This window comes from Sarcophilus harrisii, chromosome 5 (genome assembly GCF_902635505.1).
Source record: "Sarcophilus harrisii chromosome 5, mSarHar1.11, whole genome shotgun sequence".
NCBI lineage: Eukaryota > Metazoa > Chordata > Mammalia > Dasyuromorphia > Dasyuridae > Sarcophilus > Sarcophilus harrisii.
This window is the reverse complement of record NC_045430.1, coordinates 101,323,774-101,350,400: the sequence shown is the minus strand read 5'-3', so window position 1 is coordinate 101,350,400 and position 26,627 is coordinate 101,323,774. Positions and strand designations below refer to the sequence as shown.

Below are 26,627 nucleotides of genomic sequence, written 5' to 3'. Positions count from 1 at the left end.
AATACCTAAATGGGGTTACAAAGAGTTAGGTATGACTGAAAATGACTGAACAATAGGGTAAAGGAAGAGAGGGAGGAGAGGAAGGAGAAGAAAGGAAGGGAATACATTGTATATTCTGAAACCTTCAAAAAGAATACCAAAAAGCTTTTGTGAGGATTTGATAACCACTTGCTACTGCAAGTCATCCCAACCCAGCTTCTTTCCTTTGAATGTTTGTATTCCAATTATCAGAAGAGTTGGATTTAAATACCTTCCAATTGCTGAGGTTACACATGTAATGAAATAAAGGGGTCTCTCTAAGGAGCAGTATCTCCCTAGTTATTTGGCATTCTTTTGAGGCAATGATGTGGAAAGGGAGGTTGTCTCCAACGGATTTAGCCAGAAGTAGAATCAGTAAAATTTTAAAATCACACACATTTATTTTTTCTGCACCATTCATAGAATAGAACTTTTCTATAGTTTCCAAACAATGCTTGAATAAGTTAGGGATTATGTTCAGGTTTATTTAATTAAAAAAAAAAATCAACATCCCCTAATTTGCTTAGATTTTTAATAATATATAAATTGCAGTTATGCCACATAGCCTCCCCTGACTCTGTCTCTGCTTCCAAATCAAAGTTGGGATATTTTAGATTTGTGCAACTTTAATCACCATCCTTCAGGCTTTCAAATATGCTTTTCAAATATAGTCATCAGCAACAGAGATAATTGCTTTGTGAAGGTGTGGCCTCTCATTTACCAGATTCATTCTTAAAGATTTCTCAACAATTAGGTCAAGCCCTTAAAACAAAACATTTAGAAATAGTTTATTTTAAGCTTGGTATCAGACATTTCATTATATCTATAACCATTAAGCTAAAAATAAACATTTAACATAGAACAAGCTTATTAAAGAGGCTAGAATACCAGTCTTAGACTCAAGGAAGACTCATCTTCCTTAACTCAGACACTTACTAGCTGAGTGACTCTGGCCAACTTAACTCTTTACTCTTCAGTTTCCTCCTTAGTAAAATGATCTGGAAAAGGAAATGGCAAACCATTCCAGTATCTTTGCTAAGAATTTGCCAAATGAGGTCATGAAAAATTGGACATGGTTGAAACAACTGTGCAACAAAAAAGTATAGAAAACTTCTATTTAAGCACCTTTAGTAAATCATTAGTTATAATCCCCTTTTCTTGGAATCCCCTAAACTCTGAATTCCCCATCTTATTCCCCATTGAACTGACGTTCAAGTTTCTGTCAACTCATACTACCAATTAGGTGAGTTCTTTTTAAAGTACTTTCTTAAGTACTACTCTTAGGAATTCTGATACCGGTTCAATATATTTGCTTCCCCATCACCTATTTTCTTCTGGTTATGGGTGTGCATGCTCCTTTTTGCCTATATTCTTAAGTCTGTCTTCACCTCTCATTTTGGTCCTTTAGTTTTTCCATACTCTACGTGACTCCCACAGTTTCTGCAATTTGTCTTCTTTAATCCATACATACCATCCACTTCTATTTTCTATCTTTCAGATAGTTCTCCATAAACCCTTAATCTTGTCCAGAGAAACAATGACCACATTCCTTCTGCGTAGTCACAGCACAGAAGTATGACCTGTCTTCCTTGTGGCTCTCTCTCTCTCTGCTAGCATTTGCTTCTCAGAGCTTTTCATGGGCATATATCCTAGGGCTTTTTTCTATCCCTTATGTGTGAGAAATGAAGATCAGCCAAATAATTTTATAACTATTAGAATTGTCTTGGTATGGCACATGTGTTACATATATGTATAAGTTATACCTATATTGCAAACATGTTCCAGTCCTAAGAGATAAGAAACTGATTTTTAAAATTTTAATATTGTATTTTTCCCCAATTATAAGGAAAAACAATTTTTAACATTTAAAATTTTTGAGATCCAAATTTTTTCTTTCACTCACACTCTTCCCCTCTCACTGAGAAGGCAAGCAATTTTATATAGGTTATACATTTGCAGTAATGCAAATTATTTTCATGCTAGTCATATTGTGAAAAATAACACAGACCAAAAAAAGCCAAGAAATAGAAAAAGTGTGTTTTAATCTGCATTCAGACTCTATCAGTTCTTTTTCTGGAAAAAATAAAACCTTCAGAACTGTTTTGGAACATTGTATTGCTGAAAAAAGCTAAATCACTCACAGGTAATCATCAAACAATATTGCTGTTACTATGTACAATATTCTCCTGGCTCTGTTCATCTCATTTAAGCAACATATTCTTGATGCATCAGATTAATAGCCATTAACTCTCCTGAGAGATTAAATTAAACCAATTCAGAATATTTTGTCTTTAGTCAGAAGAAGATACATTCACTTATACCCAGGCATCTAATCCAATTGTTTTTGCAGAGTTTTTACAACATATGGTACTATGAATTCCACCCCCTTTCTTGGAACTCTCTTCCTTTAGCTTCCATGATCCCATACTTTGCTGAGCAGAAAGAAGACGAGATATAATTCAGGAGATCTACTGTCTTATTTCAGCTTTTTGATTAATTAGCCCTATAACTTTGAATAAGTCACTTAGATTAGATTCAGAATATCCTATTTCTCCTAAAAACATATATTTGCCAATATTGTATTTGCTTTTATGGTAGGGATGTTTTTGACTTATACTGAGATTTCAATTAAGAAAAACTTTCAAGCCTATTTTTTATCAACTATTTTAAGCCAAGTACCTCCACTTAATACTAGTACAGATAATTATTTTAAGCTTTTTTGATGAATTCTGTGTATAAACACAGAAATAGGAATAATCCTATTAAAATTCACCTTGTTAATTTAGTTTCATCTTCCTATCCTTTTAGGAATTTTACATATCTTTTTTCAATACATTTTGTGTTTCTCCTATCTTTCTGTCACTGGCAAACTAAATGGTCATACATAAAATCATAGAATCAAGGATTTAGAATTGGAAGGAAGCTTACAGGCCACTTAGTCTAATTCCCTCATTTTACAAATAAGAAAACTGAGGAACACAGTGATGATGTCACTTGCACAGGGTCATAGAAGCAATTATCCCTAGATCACATTACATATTAGATCCACCTCATTTTCCATTCACGATTCTTTTTTTTTTAATATAGCTTTTTATTTACAAGATATATAATGGGTAATTTTTTAGCATTGACAATTGCAAAACCTTTTGTTCCAACTTTTCCCCTCCTTCCCCCCATCCCAACCCTGCCACCCCAGATGGCAGGTTGACCAGTACATGTTAAATATGTTAAAGTATAAGTTAAATACAACATATGGATACATGTCCAAACAGTTATTTTGCTGTACTTTGAATCAGACTTTGAAATAGTGTACAATTAGCCTGTGAAGGAAATCAAAAATGCAGGTGGACAAAAATAGAGGGATTGGGAATTCTATGTAGTGGTTCATAGTCATCTCCCAGAGTTCTTTTGCTGGGTGTAGCTGGTTCAGTTCATTACTGCTCTATTGGAATTGATTTGGTTCATCTCATTGTTGAAGAGGGCAACATCCATCAAAATTGATCATCATATAGTATTGTTGAAGTATATCCATTCACAATTCTTAATAATATCTTTTATGATATTTCTTGTGAACAAATCGCTAATGGTGATAGTATATAACCTACTTATACTTACCATGCATTTTTCCATTTATGAAGAAAACATAATGATAAAATAAAATAGTTTTGATGCCTAAGAGTGAAAGAAGACAAATTAGAATGTGATACATGAAAGAGTCCCAGAATGTTAGAAAAAATCATGTACACAAGAATAGATATTGACATCAAGTCAAGAACATTTCCTATATAGATATCTTCCTATATCACAAGAAAAGATAAGAGGATATCATTATCTATTTACATTCAAAAACTATATGTTCATTTACCAGCATCCTTCTGTATATATGTTGATATTATGCTTAAGGAGCAAAGTAGACTAATTAAGCAAAAACAAACAAGAAAAATCATAAATGAGATTCTATTTTGTAAATTTTGGAGGAAAATGCTAACATTTGTTAGATAGGTTCCTGAGATGTAGCATATAGACAGTTGACCTTTGAGTCAAAGACCTAGATTTAAATTGTATTTAGGCAATGGTGTACTTATAAATATTTAACTATCAGTTCTCTTGGGGGAGGGAAGAGAAATATATGTTCAACACATATTAAGTTTCATCTTCATTAGTAACATTCTTCCACCACTTTCTCAAATTTAAATGATCAATCAACAATAAATCAAGTCTTGATTCACATTTGCTGATTTCTGAGGTATAAATGCTCATGATGAAAATTTAACAACACTCAAACTAGTACCAGCTGACTCTAGCCTTTAGCACATTATATGTGTATGACCCCGTTAAGTCACTTAACTTGTCTAGGCCTGAGTGTTCTCCTCCATAAAATGAAAGAGTTGGAATTTGAGGTCCCTTCAGAGGTCCCTTCCACCTCTAAATCTATGGTAATATGACTTAGTGATTCTGGGAAAGTTGCTTACTTTGCCTGTTAGTTCTCTGAACTGCTCACTGAAATTATAAATTGCAAAGAAGACTGCTTACTTGCATTAGTAAAGGAAGTTTTCTCATATAGGAATTCCATGTATTAGTGAAATAACAAGTGCAGTCCCTATTCCTACAAACATTGCTTGGTTGAATTGACCTTTTGTACTATGATAGTGACAGCTTCATTTTCTGTAAGTATTGAAAACATCTGAATTCTTCATGAAAAACACAATTCAAATATGCTGTAGAAAGTTAAGCCGACTTTTTCTGATAGGCAATGATGACAAAAATAAACTACTAAGCTGTTAAACAATTGACAATATTTTGTAAATATTTGTTGATAATAGAACTATAAGTACATCTTAGAATCAGCCCTTATTTGAAAGACAGCCATAAATAAAGAAAATTACCATATACTAGCCTCCTATGTGTGACTGGCTTAAGGTTTTTACTTTCTTCCTACCACTAGAGGGTAGGAAATGCTTTTGTGCTGGATATAACCAGGCTCCTTAGCAGTGAGGTTTTTTGCTCTTCTAATGATGAATAACCAAAGGACATGTGGACTTCACAGTGCATTGATGTGAGAGTATTTTAAGAAAAGCCATTCAATTCTTCACATTTTACCATAGGAAACATCTTCAATTTACCAATTATTTTGATTTGCTAAACTGTTCCCTTCTTTAAAAAAAAAAAAAAAAAGCACGTTTCTAAAAAATATATATATAATATAATTTTTAAAAATTCCATTCTTAGAATAATTTAAAAGCAGAAGCAAATAAATATCCACTCCATTAAAAAATGACAGAAATGACAAAATTTTATTTACACAATAAGATTATGACAAACTAAGAGACAGGTAGGCAGGATAATGTTCTTTCTATACCTGGAGTCAGATTTTTGTTCAAATTCAATCTGACACTTAACTAGCTAATTCTGGGAAAACCTCTTAATCTCTGCTTGCTTCAGTGTCCTCTTCTGTAAAATATGGATAATAATTCCTTCCAAGATTGTTGTGAGAATCAAATTAGATAATGCTTGTTAAAAACTTGGCAAACCTCAAGGTGCTATATAAATGCTAGCTATTAAGTGTCACTGCACTTCATTTAAATGACCTTGTGATTAACATAAAGAATTTGAGTTTTCTAAAAGATAATGTGGAATTCTAACTTTTGCTCTAATTCTTATATGATCAGATTAGATGCCAAGAATTCCTGCTGTTTGATGATAATGGCATATTACTACTTCTGCTCATGCTTTCTTCTCTCTCTTTTTGTCCCAGTCCCTGCCAGTGTTAGTGGAGTAACACTGAATAATTCTGGTCGAAGTGATTATCTCAGTGTTTCCTGGCTACCAGCTCCTGGAGATGTAGATAGCTATTCTGTGACTCTCTCTCACGGTGATAAGATTATTCAGTCTCTTGCTATTGCAAAATCCACCACTGAATGTTCCTTCAGCTCCCTTACTCCTGGCCGACTGTTCAACGCAACTATAACAACAAGAAGTGGCAAGTATGAGAACTATTCCTTCAGCCAGGAGCGCACAGGTGAGAATATATGGAAAGATTGATGCTCTCCCCGAGTGTGGTTATTTAGAGTCTGTTTATTCACATTGCCCCCAGAGTACAGATCCAGGAATAACTCTGTGGTAGTGTTATAGTGTGACTACTAGCATCTGGGGCCAAAAAGTCAGAATAATTTACAAAGCTGTAATTTATTTGGAAGGAGAAAAAAGTGCTTAAGAGTTGGGTGTCTTCAAGTATTTTAAGAGCTACCATGTAGAAACATGTTTATTGTACTTTTCTGCTTATCCCCTTAAGGAAAGAAGTAAGTGAAAGGAAATTGAAGAGAAAAAGATTTAGATTTGATATAAGGAGAAAAAGTCCTAACAGTTAAATTAGATGTTTTCTAAGATGGTCTTCTTCAATTCTAAGGTGTGATGATTCTGAAAATCAGACATCAGAAGCTCCTTACATGGGAAAATGTATATTATTTTCCCATATACAAAGATAACATGCAAAATGATGCTAAATACTGTGTCTCCCTTCAAGTCCACAAACTTTCACTATTATTAAGTGGTGTTCAGAGATTTCTTCCAACATTCTGGGATAAATATACCTTGAAAACAGACATTGTGCTTCCCTTTCCATAGAGATAGGAAGAAAGGATAAGAATACAGAGAGGAATGGGAATGGGTATAAGGATGGGCATAGGGATGGGGTTATTCCTGTCATGGGACTCTAATCCTACAACTGCCATGGTGGCTCTAGGTGCACTCATTCTCTCTATTCAGTGCTTGCTAGTTCCTAGCTCAGCTCTCTGTCCGCTGTCTCTCTGACACTTAACCTTGTCTTGGCTTCATGGATGAGTTTTCACCTCTAAGTGAAATTAATTATCGCCATTAATTTTATCCTAGTGTCACTATACCTGTCTTAAGGAGTCACAGTCAAAAATCTATATTTTCTAGTTATTTAAGTTCATAAGTAATAGGAAAAATCTATTTAATAAAGGTCACCTATTTCAACCTCTTCATTTTATAGATAGATTGAAAGACCTGGGATGGAAATGGACAGCGGGATAAATCTAAATGCTTATCTATAATCTGTGTTTCTTTAGAATTCCTAAACTTTTAACAACTCTCACTCTCTTTCAGTGCCTTCAAAGATCCAGGGACTTACTATTAGCAACTCGGCCATGAGTGACCATTTGAAAGTATCCTGGCTGCATGCCACTGGAGACTTTGATCATTATGTGGTTGTCATAACCAACAAGAATAATTCTGTCCAAACCAAAATCATCCCCAAGACTGAAAATGAATGTGTCTTTGTTAATCTTGTCCCTGGGCGTCTATACAGTGTCACTGTTAGTACCAAGAGTGGGAATTATGAAGCCAGTGAGCGGATGAATAAGAGAACAAGTAAGTTGATTAACTGAGAAACCTGTAGCTCAGAATTTTGGTTCTGAGCTCATGGACTAGGCTCAATCTTTTGGAGCTGCTCAGCACTCATCTCCCAAACTTCTCTCTTGGAATATGTCAAATGAAATAATACTTATAAAACTCTTATCACAGTGCCTGGCACATCATAATTATTCAATAAAGGCCTGTTCTTGACCCTTCCCTTTCCTCTCTAAAGATACTACTCCTTTCTATGCTGCTACTCCTATAAGCAGTGAGACCTAGATCACCAAATAAGATAATATATACAAACCTCAGAATTCTATATAAATCTTAGCTATTTGATAGTGAAACTGTTATTTGTTACTTAGCTGTTATTGTTCAGTTGCTTTTAGTCATGGTTGATTCTATGATGCCATTTGGGGTTTTCTTGGCAAAGATACTGAAGTATTTTACCATTTCCTTCTCTAGGTCAATTTACAGATGAAGAAATTGAGTCAAACAGGGTTAAGTGATTTGCCCAGGGTCACACAGCAAGTGTTTGAGGCCAGATTTGAACTTAGGAAGAAAAATCTTCCTGACACCAGGTCCAGCAACTGTTATGCCTATTGCCCCTAGTTTAAATGATTTATTGTTAAAGTTAATATTGTTTTAAAAAGCCATAAGTAGCAAGAGTTCATCATTTTATGTTCAGTAATTATAAAATCACAGAACCACAGCTCCAGCGGTGGCTGTTTTAACTCTCTAGTAACAATCCCTGCAAGTTCCTAAATTCCTAATTCGTTTCTGTCTTCTATCTCCTTCAATTACTTCCCTGTCAATTGCCTTTCTGTTGTTTTTCTGACTGCTGTTTTAGCAATTAGTCACTGTCAAATGACTAATCACTGTTGTCCTTTGTAGCTACCCAACCACAATCGACAAGTATTTATTAAGTACTTGCTGTGTGACAGGCACTAGAGCCTTAGAAATTTCAGAAGCAGCCCAGACCCTGAAAACTTCCTCTGGCTACATAAAGAGAAAGCATATGCTTTCTGTACTTATATTCTTCTTATTGATTTCCAGCCTGGATGGCAATATAGTTTTTTATTATTCTATGATGCTAAAAAAAAAAAAAAATTAAGCACACAAGCTCTCTTTTCATGAAAATCAATACATTTATAATAATCCCTTGTGGATTGCTGTGCTTATACATGAGGAATTTTAAGAGGTAGTCTGAGGGAATTTTTGCACATAAGGGATAGCACAGATTTTTGGAGAAAGTTCTAGGCCTGAATTCAGAAAAAGCTGGTTTCAAATTCTACCTTGTCACTAACAAGTCATCTAAATTCAGTCTCAGTTCACTTATATGTGCATTATACTTTTCAGGGTTGCTATGAGGATCAGATGTGATGATGTATATAAAGTGTTGTGCAAACCCTTTTTAGACCAAATTCATAATTTCCCTGATGTAGAAAACTCCCAAATATGGAAACTCTTACCATAAATGTAGATGTTCTATAAATTATTTTCCTTAAGAGTTGCCTAGGGCCCTGAAATCAAATGACTTACCCAAAGCTACATACCTTCTGTGAAAGGTAGGATTTAAACCCAGTTCTTCATGATTCCAGGCTAACTCTCTATCTAATATTTTAAAAGTCAATTCTTTTTTTTTTTTTTTTTTTTTAATAGCCTTTTATTTACATGATATATACATGGGTAATTTTACAGCATTAACAATTGCCAAACCTCTTGTTCCAATTTTTCACCTCTTACCCCCCACCCCCTCCCCTAGATGGCAGGATGACCAGTAGATGTTAAATATATTAAAATATAAATTAGATACACAATAAGTATACCCGACCAAAACGTTATTTTGCTGTAGAAAAAGAATCAGACTCTGAAATATTGTACAATTAGCTTGTGAAGGAAATCAAAAATGCAGGTGTGCATAAATATAGGGATTGGGAATTCAATGTAATGGTTTTTAGTCATCTCCCAGAGTTCTTTTTCTGGGCATAGCTAGTTCAGTTCATTACTGCTCCATTAGAAATGATTTGGTTGATCTCGTTGCTGAGGATGGCCTGATCCATCAGAACTGGTCATCATCTAGTATTGTTGTTGAAGTATATAATGATCTCCTGGTCCTGCTCATTTCACTCAGCATCAGTTCGTGTAAGTCTCTCCAGGCCTTTCTGAAATTATCCTGTTGGTCATTTCTTACAGAACAGTAATATTCCATAATTTTCTTCTTTTTTTTTTTTTAATTTAATAGCCTTTTATTTACAGGATATATATATATATGGGTAACTTTACAGCATTAACAATTGCCAAACCTCTTGTTCCAATTTTTCACCTCTTACCCCCCACCCCCTCCCCTAAATGGCAGGATGACCAGTAGATGTTAAATATATTAAAATATAACTTAGATACACAATAAGTATACATGACCAAAACATTATTTTGCTGTACAAAAAGAATCAGACTCTGAATTATTGTACAATTAGCTTGTGAAGGAAATCAAAGATGCAGGTGTGCATAAATATAGGTATTGGGAATTCAATGTAATGGTTTTTAGTCATCTCCCAGAGTTCTTTTTCTGGGTATAGCTAGTTCAGTTCATTACTGCTCCATTATAAATGATTTGGTTGATCTCGTTGCTGAGGATGGCCTGATCCATCAGAACTGGTCATCATCTAGTATTGTTGTTGAAGTATATAATGATCTCCTGGTCCTGCTCATTTCACTCAGCATCAGTTCGTGTAAGTCTCTCCAGGCCTTTCTGAAATCATCCTGTTGGTCATTTCTTACAGAACAGTAATATTCATAATTTTCATATACCACAATTTATTCAGCCATTCTCCAACTGATGGACATCCATTCAGTTTCCAGTTTCTAGTCACTACAAAAGGGCTGCCACAAACATTCGTGCACATACAGGTCCCTTTCCTTCTTTATAATCTCTTTGGGATATAATCCCAGTAGTAACACTGCTGGATCAAAGGGTATGCACAGTTTGATAACTTTTTGAGCATAGTTCCAAACTACTCTCCAAAATGGTTGGATTCGTTCACAACTCCACCAACAATGCATCAATGTCCCAGTTTTCCCATCCCTCAACAATCATCATTATTTTTCCTGTCATCTTAGCCAATCTGACAGGTGTGTAGTGGTATCTTAGAGTTGTCTTAATTTGCATTTCTCTGATTAATAATGACTTGGAGCATCTTTTCATATGACTAGAAATAGTTTCAATTTCTTCATCTGAGAACTGTCTGTTCATATCCTTTGACCATTTTTCAATTGGAGAATGGGCTTGATTTTTATAAATTAGAGTTAATTCTCTATATATTTTGGAAATGAGTCCTTTATCAGAACCTTTGACTGTAAAAATATTTTCCCAATTTATTGCTTCCTTCTAATCTTGTCTGCATTAGTTTTGTTTGTACAAAAACTTTTCAGTTTGGTATAATCGAAATTTTCTATTTTGTGATCAGTAATGATCTCTAGTTCTGCTTTGGTCATAAAGACCTTCCCCTTCCACAGGTCTGAGAGGTAAACTATCCTATGTTCCTCTAATTTATTAATAATTTCATTCTTTTTGCCTAGGTCATGAACCCATTTTGACCTTATCTTGGTGTACGGCGTTAAGTATGGATCAATGCCTAGTTTCTGCCATATTAGTTTCCAATTTTCCCAGCAATTTTTATCAAACAGTAAGTTCTTATCCCAAAAGCTGGGATCTTTGGGTTTGTCAAAGACTAGGTTGCTATATTTGTTGACTGTTTTATCCCTTGAACCTAATCTATTCCACTGATCAACTAATCTATTCCTTAGCCAATACCAAATAGTTTTGGTAACTGCTGCTCTATAATATAATTTTAGATCTGGTACAGCTAAGCCACCATCATTTGATTTTTTTTCATTAATTCCCTTGAAATTCTTGACCTTTTGTTTTTCCATATGAACTTTGTTGTTATTTTTTCTAGGTCATTAAAATAGTTTTTTGGGAGTCTGATTGGTATAGTGCTAAATAGATTAGTTTAGGTAATATTGTCATCTTTATTATATTTGCTCGCCCTATCCAAGAGCATTTAATATTTTTCCAATTGGTTAGATCAGACTTAATTTGTGTGAAAAGTGGTCTGTAATTTTGCTCATAAAGTTTCTGATTTTCCCTTGGCAGATAGATTCCTAAATATTTTATATTATCAGTAGTTACTTTAAATGGAATTTCTCTTTGTAACTCTGACTGTTGGATTTTGTTAGTGATATATAAGAATGCTGATGACTTATGTGGGTTTATTTTATAACCAGCAACTTTGCTAAAGTTGTGGATTATTTCTAATAACTTTTTAGCAGAATCTCTGGGGTTCTCTAAGTATACCATCATGTCATCGGCAAAGAGTGATAATTTGGCTTCCTCATTGCCTATTCTTATTCCTTTAATCTCTTTCTCAGCTCTTATTGCTATAGCTAGCGTTTCTAATACAATATTAAATAGTAACGGTGATAGTGGGCAACCTTGTTTCACTCCAGATCTTATTGGGAATGGTTGCAGTTTGTCTCCATTACATATGATGCTTACTGATGGTTTTAAATAGATGCTGCTGATTATTTTAAGGAAAAGTCCATTTATTCCTATACTCTCAAGTGTTTTTAATAGGAATGGATGTTGGATTTTATCAAATGCTTTTTCTGCATCTATTGAGATGATCATATGGTTTTTGTTAATTTGGTTATTAACATGGCCAATTATATTGATAGTTTTCCTAATATTGAACCAGCCCTGCATTCCTGGTATAAATCCTACTTGATCATAGTGTATTATCTTGGAGATGATTTTCTGTAGTCTTTTTGCTAATATCTTATTTAAGATTTTAGCATCAATATTCATTAGGGAGATTGGTCTATAATTTTCTTTCTCTGTTTTCAGCCTACCTGGTTTAGGTATCAGTACCATGTCTGTGTCATAGAAGGAATTTGGTAGGACTCCTTCATTCCCTATTTTATCAAATAATTTATATAGCATTGGGGCCAATTGTTCTTTAAATGTTTGGTAAAATTCACATGTAAATCCATCTGGTCCTGGGGATTTTTTCTTAGGGAGTTGTTTAATTGCCTGTTCTATTTCTTTTTCTGAAATGGGACTATTCAAGCAATTTACTTCCTCCTCTGTTAGTCTGGGAAGTCTATATTTTTGGAGGTAGTCATCCATTTCACTTAGGTTATCAAATTTATTGGCATAAAGTTGAGCAAAATAACTCCTTATTATTTCTCTAATTTCCTCTTCATTTGTGGAAAGTTCTCCCTTTTCATTTTTAAGACTACTCATTTCATTTTCCTCCTCCTTTTCTAATCAAATTTACCAAAGGCTTATCTATTTTATTGGCTTTTTCATAGAACCAACTCTTAGTTTTATTAATTAGTTCAATAGTTTTTTTACTTTCAATATTTTTAATTTCTCCTTTTAATTTTAGAATTTCCAATTTAGTATTTGATTGGGGTTTTAATTTGGTCTTTTTAGTTTTTTAGTTGCAAGCCCAATTCATTAATCTTTTCTTTCTCTGTTTTATTCAAGTAAGCCTCTAAGGATATAAAATTCCCTCTTATTACCGCTTTGGCTGCATCCCACAAATTTTGGTATGATGTCTCATCATTGTCATTATCTTGAGTGAAATTATTAATTGTATCTATAATTTGCTGCTTCACCCAATCATTCTTTAAGATGAGATTGTTTAGTTTCCAATTACTTTTGGTCTATTTCCCCTAATTTTTTGTTGAATGTAGTTTTATTGCATCATGATCTGAAAAGAAAGCATTTACTATTTCTGCTTTCTTGCATTTAATTTGAGGTCTTTATGTCCTAATATATGGTCAATTTTTGAATAGGTTCCATGAACTGCTGAGAAGAAAGTATATTCCCTTCTATCTCCATTCAATTTTCTCCAAAGATCCAACATACCTAATTTTTCTAATACTCTATTTACTTCTTTAATTTCTTTCTTATTTGTTTTGTGGTTTGATTTGTCTAATTCTGAGAGTGCAAGGTTGAGATCTCCTACTATTAGAGTTTTGTTGTCTATTTCTTCTTGCAACTCTCTTAACTTCTCCTTTAGGAAGTTGAGTGCCATACCACTTGGTGCATATATGTTTAATATTGATATTGCTTCGTTGTTTATGCTACCCTTTAGCAGGATGTAGTTTCCTTGCTTATCTCTTTTAATTAGATCAATTTTTACTTTTGCTTGATCTGAGATAAGGATGTCTACCCCTGCTTTTTTGACTTCACCTGAAGCATAATAGATTTTGCTCCAGCCTTTTACCTTTACTCTATATGTATCCCCCTGCTTTAAATGTGTTTCTTGTGTGGAGTTGTGAACGAATCCAACCATTTTGGAGAGTAGTTTGGAACTATGCTCAAAAAGTTATCAAACTGTGCATACCCTTTGATCCAGCAGTGTTACTACTGGGATTATATCCCAAAGAGATTATAAAGAAGGGAAAGGGACCTGTATGTGCACGAATGTTTGTGGCAGCCCTTTTTGTAGTGGCTAGAAACTGGAAACTGAATGGATGTCCATCAGTTGGAGAATGGCTGAATAAATTGTGGTATATGAAAATTATGGAATATTACTGTTCTGTAAGAAATGACCAACAGGATGAATTCAGAAAGGCCTGGAGAGACTTACACGAACTGATGCTGAGTGAAATGAGCAGGACCAGGAGATCATTATATACTTCAACAACAATACTAGATGATGACCAGTTCTGATGGATCAGGCCATCCTCAGCAACGAGATCAACCAAATCATTTCTAATGGAGCAGTAATGAACTGAACTAGCTATACCCAGAAAAAGAACTCTGGGAGATGACTAAAAACCATTACATTGAATTCTCAATCCCTATATTTATGCACACCTGCATCTTTGATTTCCTTCACAAGCTAATTGTACAATAATTCAGAGTCTGATTCTTTTTGTACAGCAAAATAATGTTTTGGTCATGTATACTTATTGTGTATCTAAGTTATATTTTAATATATTTAACATCTACTGGTCATCCTGCCATTTAGGGGAGGGGGGGGGTAAGAGGTGAAAAATTGGAACAAGAGGTTTGGCAATTGTTAATGCTGTAAAGTTACCCATGTATATATCCTGTAAATAAAAGGCTATTAAATTAAAAAAAAAATGTGTTTCTTGTAAACAACATATTGTAGGGTTCTGACTTTTGATCCAGTCTGCTATCTGCCTCCTCTTTATGGGGGAGTTCATCCCATTCACATTTACGGTTAGAATTACTAAATCTGTATTTCCCTGCCATCCTAATAACCCCAGATTGTGCTTTACTTATTCTTGCCTCCCCAACCCTCTTTCCCCTTTTAAACTTATGTACCCCTCTTGTATCACGATACTTATCCTCTTTATAATCCCTCCCTCCCCCCCTTTGAGTCTTTCCCCCTTCCTTCCCTTATTACTCTTTTTCTAAAAGTCAATTCTTATTGCTCTTTGCACTTGTAGGAATAAATTTGTTCTTGAATACATTTTCTAATAAAAATAACTAGTATCTCTATTGAGTTTTAAGGTTTGCTAGGCATTTTATAAATTTTTATCTCATTTGATCCTCACAGCAATCCTGGAAAGTAGGCACTATTATTATCCACACTTTATAGATGAGGAAATGGAGGCAAATAGATTCAGTGACTTGCTCAGGGTTACACAGCTAGAAAGTATCTAAGGCAAGATTGAAACTCAGATCTTTTTGACTCCAAGGCATTTTGTACACTGAGTCACTCTCCCCTTTCCCCCCAGCTGTCTGACTATTCACCATGATCGATCACTTTTTTTTTTTTTTTTTTTTTTTTGTCCTTGAGTGCTTTGAAAAATCTGTGGTTTCATCCATGTGACTATATCCTCCACTAAGCCATCAGTTCAATGCTTCCAGTTCTCACTGAGTTATTCTGAAATTCTCCATTCTCTGCAGTCCCAGAATCTGTGAAGGAGTTAGTAATCCGGAATAGGAGTACAGAAGAGCTGCATGTCACTTGGGTGCAGGCTGATGGAGATGTTGATCAGTATGAGATTCAGCTTTGCTTCAATGATGTGAAGGTCCTCCCTTCCCTTCACCTTGTAAATACTGCAACTGAGTATCGATTCACATCCCTAACTCCTGGACGTCTGTACAAGATTCTTGTTTTGACAATCAGCGGAGATGCACAAAAGTCAGCCTTCATTGAGGGCTTAACAGGTAATTAAATATATAATTTTTTAGTATGAACAGCCAAGAGAATAAATTTGATATAATTATATGGCTAAGGCCATTTGGTTCCACCTATGAAGGAAAGGAGGAAATGTTACTTGGGCTAAGAATTCAACCCTTAAAGCCCAAATAAAAGAAGTTTCATTTAATTTTTTATTGCGACCATAGCTATATTGGCATGGCACTTCTACATTTCCACCAAAGTCCAGATCAGAATTTAGGATCTTATGACTGGAAGACTGAAGTGATTTTAAAAGAATCAGGATTGAGATCAAGGTCTAAGTCAACTCAGAGGTATTTAGGGGCTTTAATCAAAAGATCAGATAAAGGAGGGAGATGATGTTTACCCTTTTCCTGACACCTTGAGGAAAATTCTATGATTCTGTGAAGAGAAGGTAAACAAGTAAATGAAGATTAGAGAAAGAATGGAAGAGCAGGGGGAAGTGTTTTTAATAGCATTTTTTCCAACTAAATGCGAAGATAGAGTTCCAAATTTTTGCCCTTCTCTTTTCCTTACTTCCTCTCTCCTCTTTCTAAGATGGTAAGCAATTTAAAGTAAGGTTATATATGTTCAATCATGTAAACCATTTCTACATTAGTCATGTTGTGAAAGAAGAAATAGAAATGATGAAGTTCTAAAAAGAAAATAACTAATCAAAGAATATACGTTTTGTTTTTAAAATTTGCCAAAATTCTTTTAAAGCCAGTAAAAAGGTCATCTCATTTTGAAGCTCTTTCTTTCAAAGCCACAATCTCTCTTTCAGTGTCAGTTTGAAATCTGGTATGGAAAACAATGTCCTCAGCCTATTTCCAGGAAATAGTCCAAGCTCAGTAATATAAGCAAAGAATAAAATGTCATGATAAATCTTGCTAGACAATGGAGAAACTGCCATTGATCTGGAGTAAATGGGGCCTTGGGAGGTCTAAAAATAAAGATTTGCTGCCTATGCTTTCAGTACACTCCAGAACCCTCCAAACAGGCTGAAGGAATGTGACTACTCTTGCTACTAAACATTTGAGCTCTTGAACTCCAAGTCTCCTTTTCTTCCTGTGCCTTCATCCATTCTTTGTGCCTGGTCTTATCTTGAAACATCACTGCTAATTTAAAAAGGGAGCATGGCACAACAGAGAGAGAGTACTTGTCTTGGTGGAACAGTGAATGAAGGACTAGATGTAGAGTCAGGAAAATCTGAGTTCAAATAATTTCTTAGACACATTATGACCCTAGGCAAGTCATTTAATTTCTCCCTGTTTTCATTCCTCCATTTAAAATGGAAGTAATTATAGCTCCTCCCTCAAAGATTTGGTGCAAGGGTCAAATGATTTAATTGGCTTAAAAAACCTTACAAACCTTAGAGTGCTACATAAATGCTTGTTGTTGTTGTTGGTATTGCTATTGTTTTCTGGGTTCAAACCTGGCTTTGCCAATTCCTGCCTGCATGACCTGAGAGGACCATTATGACATAGAGCTGGCGTTGGAGACATGAAAACATGGGTTCAAATCCTATCTGTAACACATACTAGCTGTATGATCTTGGGCAAATCATTTAAACTCTCAGTGCAGAGAAAGTATTGACCTAAAAAGGCAAAGGGAATTTCCCCATCTGGAAGTTCCCTTTATCAATGAATTCAAAGGTTCTGTCTCTATCCTTATGTCCTTGAACCAATCATTTCTCTCTGGAACTCAGTATCTCTCTGAAACTTCAATATCTGAAGATATTGAGGGGATTGGACTAAGTGGTTTCTAAAATCCCCTCCATTTCTGAATTTATGATACTAGCAGTCAAGCAGAAAAACAGATCAAGCCAGTTAAACATATTACCTTTTATTTGGGTTCCCACCAGACCTAAGAATTTCATAACTTTGGGTTGAAAATATTCCCAATAAATTATCTAGGTTGTCTCTTTTGATTTTTTCTTCTTTTTAATTTTTCTTTAGCTCCCAGTCCTGTAAAAAATATACACATTTCTCCTAATGGAATGACAGACAGCCTGAAAGTGAATTGGTCACCTGGTGGAGGAGATGTGGATTCATACACAGTGACAGCATTCAGGCAAAACCATAAAATTGATTCACAAACCATCTCCAAGCATATCAATGAATACACATTTCACAAATTAGAAGCTGGGGAACTGTACCAAATTGTGGTAGAGTCTGTCAGTGGTTCCTTAAGTAACCAGGTAGAAACTCTTGGTCGAACAGGTGAGTGTCAAAATGAGCAAAAGATCTAAAATAATATTAGCAGATTGCTTATGGTGGGAAACTGGCCCCAAAGTATTCTTTAACAATCTCAAATTTTAATAAACACAAAACATCTAAATGCACTTAAAGTAAAATTTGCAATTTTAAAATGAATTTAGAATTAATTTGATGCAATAATAAGAATTGTTCATATAATTTTCCCTCTTATATGTATCTGTAAAGGGCTGAAACTCTTGAGTTGATGTACTGAGGTTGGACAACAGAGCTCTTAAGGCTAATTACCAACTGATCAATATTCTATTAGCATATGCTTGGAAAATGGCCCTTCCCACTATTCTGTGCTGCCTTGATAACTGGTGTATACAAAGAATTGTAAGAGGTACTAGGGGATGGAGTAAGACTAACCAGAGTCATTTTGGGGCGGAAAATAAAGAGAGGTCGTGGAGATCCTACGTCCTTCCAATTCACTTCTACCCCTAAAGACCAAAAATAAAGTCCAAAGACTTTTGCTTATCCTGACTCTGGCTCATTCTAAGGTATCCAGGGTGCTAACTCAGTCTTCACATGTATCCCTTTATATTTTTCCCTATTGTTGGAAACTATATAAAAGAAATGAAAATTTAATTGTAAGAATCATGTAGTTCAATGAATTTTTATTACTCAAATGAATTCTGTTTATATTTTTACCTATCAAAAATGATTAAAATTTAGATTCTGATAATAATCCATGCTGTATAGCTGTAGATATCTTAAAATATTTTTCTTGGTTGAAAAATGCTTTTTGTGAAGGTAAAAATGTATATATTTATATTATATGTACATATATTATATACACATATTATACAGTTTAAGACAAATTTACCATGATAAAGGAAGAACAAGTACCCAGTTCCAAGAATTATACATCTGTTTTATATTATAATATGATATTATATTATTATGCTATATACTATATCACATTATTTTTATTATATTATATTATTTTTATATTTTTATATTATATTATAATATAATATTTTATTGTATTATTATATTTATTATATTATTATATATTAATCGTAAGTCATATGTCTATGAATTGATTTAAATTAAATGATTTCTGAGATTCATTTCAAGTTTAATATTCAGTGATTAGCTAATCCATTTCTTGTTTCAATTCATTTAAAGATTGCTGCCCTATATAAATAGAAATATATTTGCATTTCACAAGTTTTTCCTTTCACACTTAGAAATGTCTTGAAATACTAAGAGCTCACTTGTATAACTTACCTTGAGAATAGAAGTGTAACAAGAAGTATAAATCTTAAACATTAACTTATACTGTATGATTATCCTGTAATTTGTAGCTAGAATTAAACTTCAGTTAGAATCAGGAGACTGGGTAGAATTCTACTGTCTCAAAAATCTTCAGGTTTCAGGTTTTTCACCAATCTTCCAGTATTTATCAGCACTATTTTTTCTTCTTCTCTGTACATGAGTGGTCTAAACCTATAACTAGACACTGAATAAAATTGAAGAATTAAAGTCATTACTTAGGTAATTAAGGCCCAGAATACTTTCTATACAGCTCTTCTCATGTGTAGATATTTCATAGGATATGTTTATGGGAGAAATTATTTATGATTTTAAAGTACCATGTGAGCAGGAAGTTATTGATTTTTGTTTCTTTGTTCCTCTAGACAAAATATGCCCTAGAAGATCTAATTTAATCTGGTTTCCTTCCTTTTTGTTGTTGATTTTTGCAGTGCCTGCATCTGTCCAGGGATTATATGCAGATAATGCATACAGTAGTCACTCACTGATAGTGAATTGGCAAGGAGCAGCTGGCATGGCAGAGAGATATGATATCCTGCTTCTAAATGAGGAAGGAGCTCTACTGTGCAACAAATCAGAGACAGCTTCAGCAAAGCAACACAAATTTGAAGATTTAATACCAGGAAAGAAGTACAAGATACAAATATTAACTGTCAGTGGAGGTCTCTTCAGTGATAGGGCTAAAACTGAAGGCCGGACAGGTAATTTAAATGGGGAAGCTATGTGGCACAGATGATAGAACACTAGTTATTTGATCCTAGGTGAGTAACTTCACTGTCTTTGCCTCAGTTTTCCCTTCTCTAAAAAATAAGCGGGAGAAGAAAAAATGGCAAACTGCTACAATATATTTGCCAAGAAATTGGCAAATAGGGTCAAAAGAGTTTAGACACAATTTAACAACAATCCTGGCCTGAGAAACATTTCTGAAATTAAAGTTGTTCATAAGAGGCACAGTTGAGTAGTGACTAGAGTTGGTCTTCATGCTAGAAGGACCTGGTTTCAGTCTAATGTCTGAAACATACTGGCTGAATTAAGGAAATTACTAAACATCTCAAAACTTTAGACAACTTTTCAAGACTAAAAATTGCAGAGAAGGCATTTGTAGAGGGAGATTCCTTATTTAGAACTTCCCTCTCTGCCCAAAGGGCTATAAAATTGTGCATATCCTTCGATCCAGCCATGTCACTATTGTGTCTATATCCCAAAGAGATCATAAAAGAGGGAAACAGACCTGTGTGTGCAAAAATGTAGCAGCCCTCTTTATAGTGACAAGGAACTAGAAACCGAGTGGATGCCCATCATTTGGAGAATGGTTGAATAAGTTAGGTTATATGAGTGTTAGGGAATGTTATTATTCTATAAAACATGATGAGCAGGCCAATTTCAGGAAAAGACTTATATGAATTGATGCTGAGTGAAGTGAATAGAACCAGGAGAATACAGTAACAAGATCATGTCATGATCAGCAATAACAGAGACTTAGCTCTTCTCAACATTGTGGTGATCCAAGACAATTCCAATAGACTTGCGATGGAAAATGCCATCCACATCCAGAGAGAAAACTATGGAGATTGATATGTGGATGAAAGCTTAATATTTTCACTTTTGTATTTGTTTTTTCTTTGTCATGGTTTTTCCTCTTTGGGTCTGATTTTTTATTTTTTTTTTTTTTGCACAATATGACAAATATAGAAACATGTTAAAGAGAGACAGAGACAAAGAGGAGAGAGAGAGAGAAATTTTCTCTCATTGAAAATTCAGAGGCCCAGTGTCTTTAAAAAAAAAAAAAAGATTGGTTGCAGGGAACTAGATGGTGCAGTAGACAGAGCACTAGTCTTAAAGTCATAAGTTTTCAAGTTCAAATCTAGCCTCAGACACTTAACATTTACTAGCTTTGTGATACTGGGCAAGTCACATAACCCCAGTTGCCTCAAAAAACACACAAAACCAAAAATTTAAAAAAAAAAAATCAGTTACAATGGAAACTCTTGAAGATCATCAAGGAAAATGCAAAATGTAACATCAGAAGACTAGTGCCTGAAACAGCCTCATGATTTAGGACGCATATAGGATATCTTCTCATATTTTATCAGTGAAGGAAAGGCCCATACTTACAAGGCCATTGTGTGGATATTCAATGATTGCCACTCACTAGTAATTGATGTTAGGGTTAGGGATAGGTCTTCTTGACTTAAAAATAGACTTTCTCTTCACTCTCACCACCCTGCTTCCAAATGGATATTTATGACTTTGGTATTCTAACTGTCTTTCCAATTCATGATTTCAGTTCCAGCAGCTGTGACCAATCTGAGGATCACAGAGAATTCCACCAGCCACTTAGCATTCACTTGGACAATCTCTGAGGGAGAACTAAACTGGTACCACATCTTCTTGTACAACCCAGACAAGACACTTCAGGAGAGAGCTAAGGTGGACCCTGGAGTTGAGTCTTGTGCATTTCAGAACCTGATGCAAGGCAGAATGTACAAAATGGTTATTGTCACTCACAGTGGGGAGCTTTCAAATGAATCGTTTATATTTGGTAGAACAGGTAAGCACCCATTCCCCAGCCAAAGGAGCAACATACAAATAAGGAAAATGTTAATGAAATTGCTATTTCTTCACTGTCATATGCTTTAGTACTATATAGCTATTTGATGGCATTATAGTCTATACATATGGATATATATATGAAGATATATATACACATACACACACATACATGTACACACGTGTGTGTGTATGTATTTTCAAGAAAAAGACAAATATGACTCTTTTCCTCAACACTGCATATAGAATGTGGCCTTTGCAGTTTTGGGGGTGGGCAGAGTTGTGATTTTATTGGCAGAAGAAATCCCAGCGAAGAAATTCCTTCTACCAATGCACATTTGTAACTGTTCCATAATTTCAGAGATTCACCTAGGATCTTGAGCAATTAGATGGCTGTCTTGTCATTATTTAAATAGTTATCATCTGGGGCAGCTAGGTGACAAGGTGGATAGAGCACCAGCCCTGAAGTCAGGAGGACCTGAGTTCAAATGGAAATTCTTGAAGACACTTAACATTTACTTCCTAGCTGTGTGACCCTGTGTGAACCCCAATTGCCCCAGCAATAAATGAGTAAATAAATAGCCAATATCTGTCAGTTGTTGTTGTTGAGTCATATCTAACTCTTTGTTGGACCCATGGGGTCCAAATACTGACGTGGTTTGCCATTTTCTTTTCCAGCACATTTTATAGATGAGGAAATCGAGGGAAACACAGTTAAGTGACTTGCCTAGGATTGCAAAGCTAGTAAATGTCTGAGACCAGATTTGAACTCAGGAAGCTGAGTCTTCCTGACTCCAGTCTCAGCATGCTATCTAGTTATTGTAATATGTGTCAGAGACTAAACTTAAACCCAAGTCTTCCTGGCTTTGAGGTCAGGTCTCTATTAACTACTCTATTAGCCCTTGTTTATATACTCTGTGTCTTTCTAATCATCTGTCTCTTTGTCTCTCTGTTTCCTCTTTGTCTATCTCTCTTTCATACACACACACACACACACACACACACACACGCACACACACATATGGTATATCTCCTTTTTCCTCCTGTTTTTCTTTTTTCTTTTCTTTTTTATGTACTCTTCCAGTCTTTCTGACTTTGGTTGTTTACAGTATTTTAGTTTAAAATGAAACAACTTTTACTGATATTCTCAAGGAGTCTCTGAGTCACTATCATCAGGCCCTTCCCATCTCCTTCCCATGTATCATCTTTTCTGTTTTTTATCAGCACACATATTAAGTAAAAAAGATGGAGGGGTGGGAAATGAAGAAAAGAGAAGATACAACATAAGGCCAGAGATGAGTGCCTGAAGCAGCTTCATGACTAACAAGTCTAAAAGACTAAAAAGTCTTAGGAGACACAATCGTGTAGAATATCTTCTCATGTTTTATTGGAGGATTTCTATATGCTATGAACTAAGACTCCACTCATGTATTTAAATTGGGGCTACCATACTGACTCACTATATTTTTCCCTTAATATCTCTATCTCTCCTTTATTTGGGGGTATGAAAGTAGGAGACTGGCCTAATCTTAGAGGTGGCTAAGTGGCATTGAGAATAAAACTGGGACTGGAGTCACAAAGACCTGGTTTCAAATCAAACCTTAGGCACTTACAAGCTGTGTGACTCTAGACAAGTGTTAAGTGTTCTCTTTGCCTCAGTTTTGTCAACTGTAAAATGAGAATAATAGCATCTACATCACAGGACTCTTATGAGAATCAAATAAGATAATATTTGTAAAGCACTTAGTACAGTACCTGGAACAGAATTAGTAGTATAAAGAAGCTTATTTTTTAATCTTTCACTTATGTAAGTAACTATATGTTTTGATTTCAGATGCTTGTAAAAGAATCCAAAGAAAAGTTCCCCTATGGAAATTCCTCTTCTAAATTTGAAAAGGATATGGAGATAGATTTGGATGATAGGATTATTTTTAATTTTTAATTTTGCTTAGTTGATATATGGATTTTATTTTCATTGAATTAACCAGATGTTTTGCTCAAAGAGAAGGAAAGCATTTCATTTTTGCAATTAATGATAATTATGAAATGTAAATACTCTTGGAAAAGGTGACACAATACATACTAGAGTATAAATGGCTGATAACCAACCCTGTCAAGTTTTGATAAGGGACAGAGTAAGGAAGAGAACTCAGTGATCCTTGAGTGTTTGCAGAGTAGTTAACATAGAAGCAGAGAACCCTATAAAGGGAAGACTGAAGAAATAAAGCCATATTTTACTCTTGGATAGATCCTTCAGTTCAGTGGAATTAAACAGTTCAGATGCAGAGCCTACAGTATGTTTAGAGGTTATGATTCTTCTCTCAATACATCTATCTATACCTAAACTTCAAGATGAGAAGGAAAGGTCACATCGGCCATTTAAACTAAACTTGACTTTAACTTGGTCTCAGAAGTCTTTATTCATCACTGTTGTGTACTAATTTTTCCTTTTTCCTTCAGTTCCAGCCCCAGTGAATAATCTCAAGGGATCCAACCAAAATATGACAGATAGCCTCTGGTTCACCTGGAGCCCTGCTCCTGGGGACCTAGATTCTTATGAACTGATTCTTTACAACCCCAATGGCACACAAAAGGAAAATTGGAAGACAAAAGACCTCATGGAGAGACATTTCTATAACCTTGTTCCTGGAAGAAAATATACTCTGAGTGTGGTGACTCATAGTGGTGACCTTACCAATACCATCAATGCTGAGAGTAGAACAGGTAAGATACTCAGCTGCCATTGTCCAGATGAACAACTGTCCAAAATGGAATCATCACATGAAACATTTGAAAGTTTTTTGGAAATAGGATTGTTATCATATGAACACGTAGAGGGATGAAGACTAAATCTGTGGTTTCGTTGTCAATAAGGAATCCCTAGATCAAGAAACTCCTTCTTCCAATGTAGTCCTGGTACCTTCTTTTTTGGTCTTGGAGAGTTGTCTTGGGCACTGAGAATTTAAGTGATTTCCAAGAGTCACAGTAGTATTGTATCAGAAGTCAACTTAAATCCAAGTTTTCCTGATGCTAAGGCTAATTGTCTACACATTACTTCGCACAGCCTATCATTAAATTTTAATTTAAAATTTGATAAACAAGAAAAGCATGGGTGTGCTACTCAGAATCAATTCAATTTGTGTTTTGATGCTACCAGTATGGAACATTGTAACGGCAGCTTATTTTTCTTGACTTTTTTCCTTATTACTTCCTATAATTATATACAATTCCAGAAGAATTGACCTGCTTCCCTGAATTGGGGATCTCCCATCTTAATACTTTTATGCAGGCTGTATCTCATGCCTAGAATAATCTGCTCCTTCCTCACCTCTACCTTTTAGAATCTTAAGCTTTTTTTCATGGTTCAGCTCAGATACTACCTCCTACAGAAAGCCTTTTCACATTCCCCCTATTACCTAGTTTTTCCTCCCAAATTATCTTGTAGTTACTCACCTGTGTAAGTATAAAAGGTAAGCCACTGGAAGACATAGTCCAATTTCTGTTCCATAGAAGTTTTCAATAATAAAGTCAAGCCAACAAACATGTATTAAGTTCCTACTCCAGGTGCTAAGTACTAGAGATACAAAGAAAGGAATGAGATAATCCATGCCCTTGAGAAATTTGCAGTCTAGTAGAGAGGACAATGTATGAAACTGAAATATTAATTAATATTAATAACTACTAACTGAAATAAAATCTCACTTTCTTGTCAAATGGGATTGCAAATATGAGGCATAATAAGAGACATAAGAAAAGTAATGTTTTGTGGTGTTAGATCTGACCATTATGTAATTTATAAAACCTTCACAATTCTTTACTTTCTTTTTTATATAGCACCAAGGCCTCCCAGTACTTTGTCCTTTGCTGATGTGGCAAATACTTCCCTGGCTATCACATGGCTGGGTCCACCAGATTGGACAGATTATGATGACTTTGAGCTGCAGTGGTTTCCAAGAGACCAACTCACCATCTTCAACCCCTACAGTAACAGAAAATCAAAGGGCCGCATTGTATACGGTCTTCATCCAGGGCGATTCTATCAGTTCAGTGTGAGGACTGTTAGTGGTGAATCCTGGAAAACCTACAGTCAACCCATTTCTGGAACAGTGAGGACAAGTATGTCATTTGAGGGACCAAAAGTTCTCAAGAGGTGGGGATAGGAGAAAGAGGTGCCATTTAATCATTTCAGTAGTGTTTATTTTAATTTCCTGTTTATGGAAAACAATGTGGGTTATAGACTTGTCTCTTTTTATATTTGCCATGATACTAAAAATAATCCACTCTGTGATCAGAATCCTTGAAAGAAATCAGTTTTTACAAACTATTGGTTTTAAGAGAATTTTTTCTAGAATATTTTATTCCTTTCTTTACTTTCCATTTTTCCCTTCCCTTCCCTCCATCTTTTCTTCTCTCTCTCTCTCTCCCTCCCTTTCTCTCTCTCTCTCTCTCTCTCTCTCTCTCTCTCTCTCTCTCTCTTTCTCTCCTCTTTTCCCTCTCCCTCTCACTTTCAGTTAGCTGAGAAAGGTAAGAATAGTATCTGGGAATTATTAGGAGCAAGGAGGGGTGTTGGGGACATTTGCATAGAAACAAAGCTTCTACCCTTTTTACTTAGACATTTTCAAAACCTTTGATCCTTGAAGTAATATTATAAAGTAATTTGTACAATGAGTGCAGGAATGTCTTTTGATTTCATGGAAAATGGTTTTTAATGCTGGCTAGAGTTGAGGGGGCACAGGGCAGGGGCCTGTGATTTCAATATTTTCCAATAATGATTTCAAATTCAAATAGAAATGGAGGCTAAATTTTACATAAGGATTTCTGCAAACTGGGCTGCATATTTTTAGAAACCCATACATTACTGTTGTTTACATTTTATTGTATTTTTATTTATTCATTCTGTTAAACATTTTCCAGTTACATTTTAATCTAGTTTGGATGG

At 34.9% G+C, this 26,627-nt stretch overlaps 1 protein-coding gene across 2 annotated transcripts in view; it reads left to right on the top strand.

The window, feature by feature from the left end:
• PTPRB (protein tyrosine phosphatase receptor type B) overlaps positions 1-26,627 on the top strand; it is a 141,783-nt gene that overhangs the window by 57,119 nt on the left and 58,037 nt on the right. For both annotated transcript variants that reach the window (XM_023504302.2, XM_003770932.4), the window contains 8 exons: positions 5,774-6,037; positions 7,144-7,407; positions 15,347-15,610; positions 17,561-17,824; positions 19,570-19,839; positions 21,426-21,689; positions 24,149-24,412; positions 25,523-25,804. In XM_023504302.2, coding sequence (XP_023360070.1) covers positions 5,774-6,037; positions 7,144-7,407; positions 15,347-15,610; positions 17,561-17,824; positions 19,570-19,839; positions 21,426-21,689; positions 24,149-24,412; positions 25,523-25,804 — 2,136 coding nt within the window. The remainder of the gene's footprint in view (positions 1-5,773; positions 6,038-7,143; positions 7,408-15,346; positions 15,611-17,560; positions 17,825-19,569; positions 19,840-21,425; positions 21,690-24,148; positions 24,413-25,522; positions 25,805-26,627) is intronic.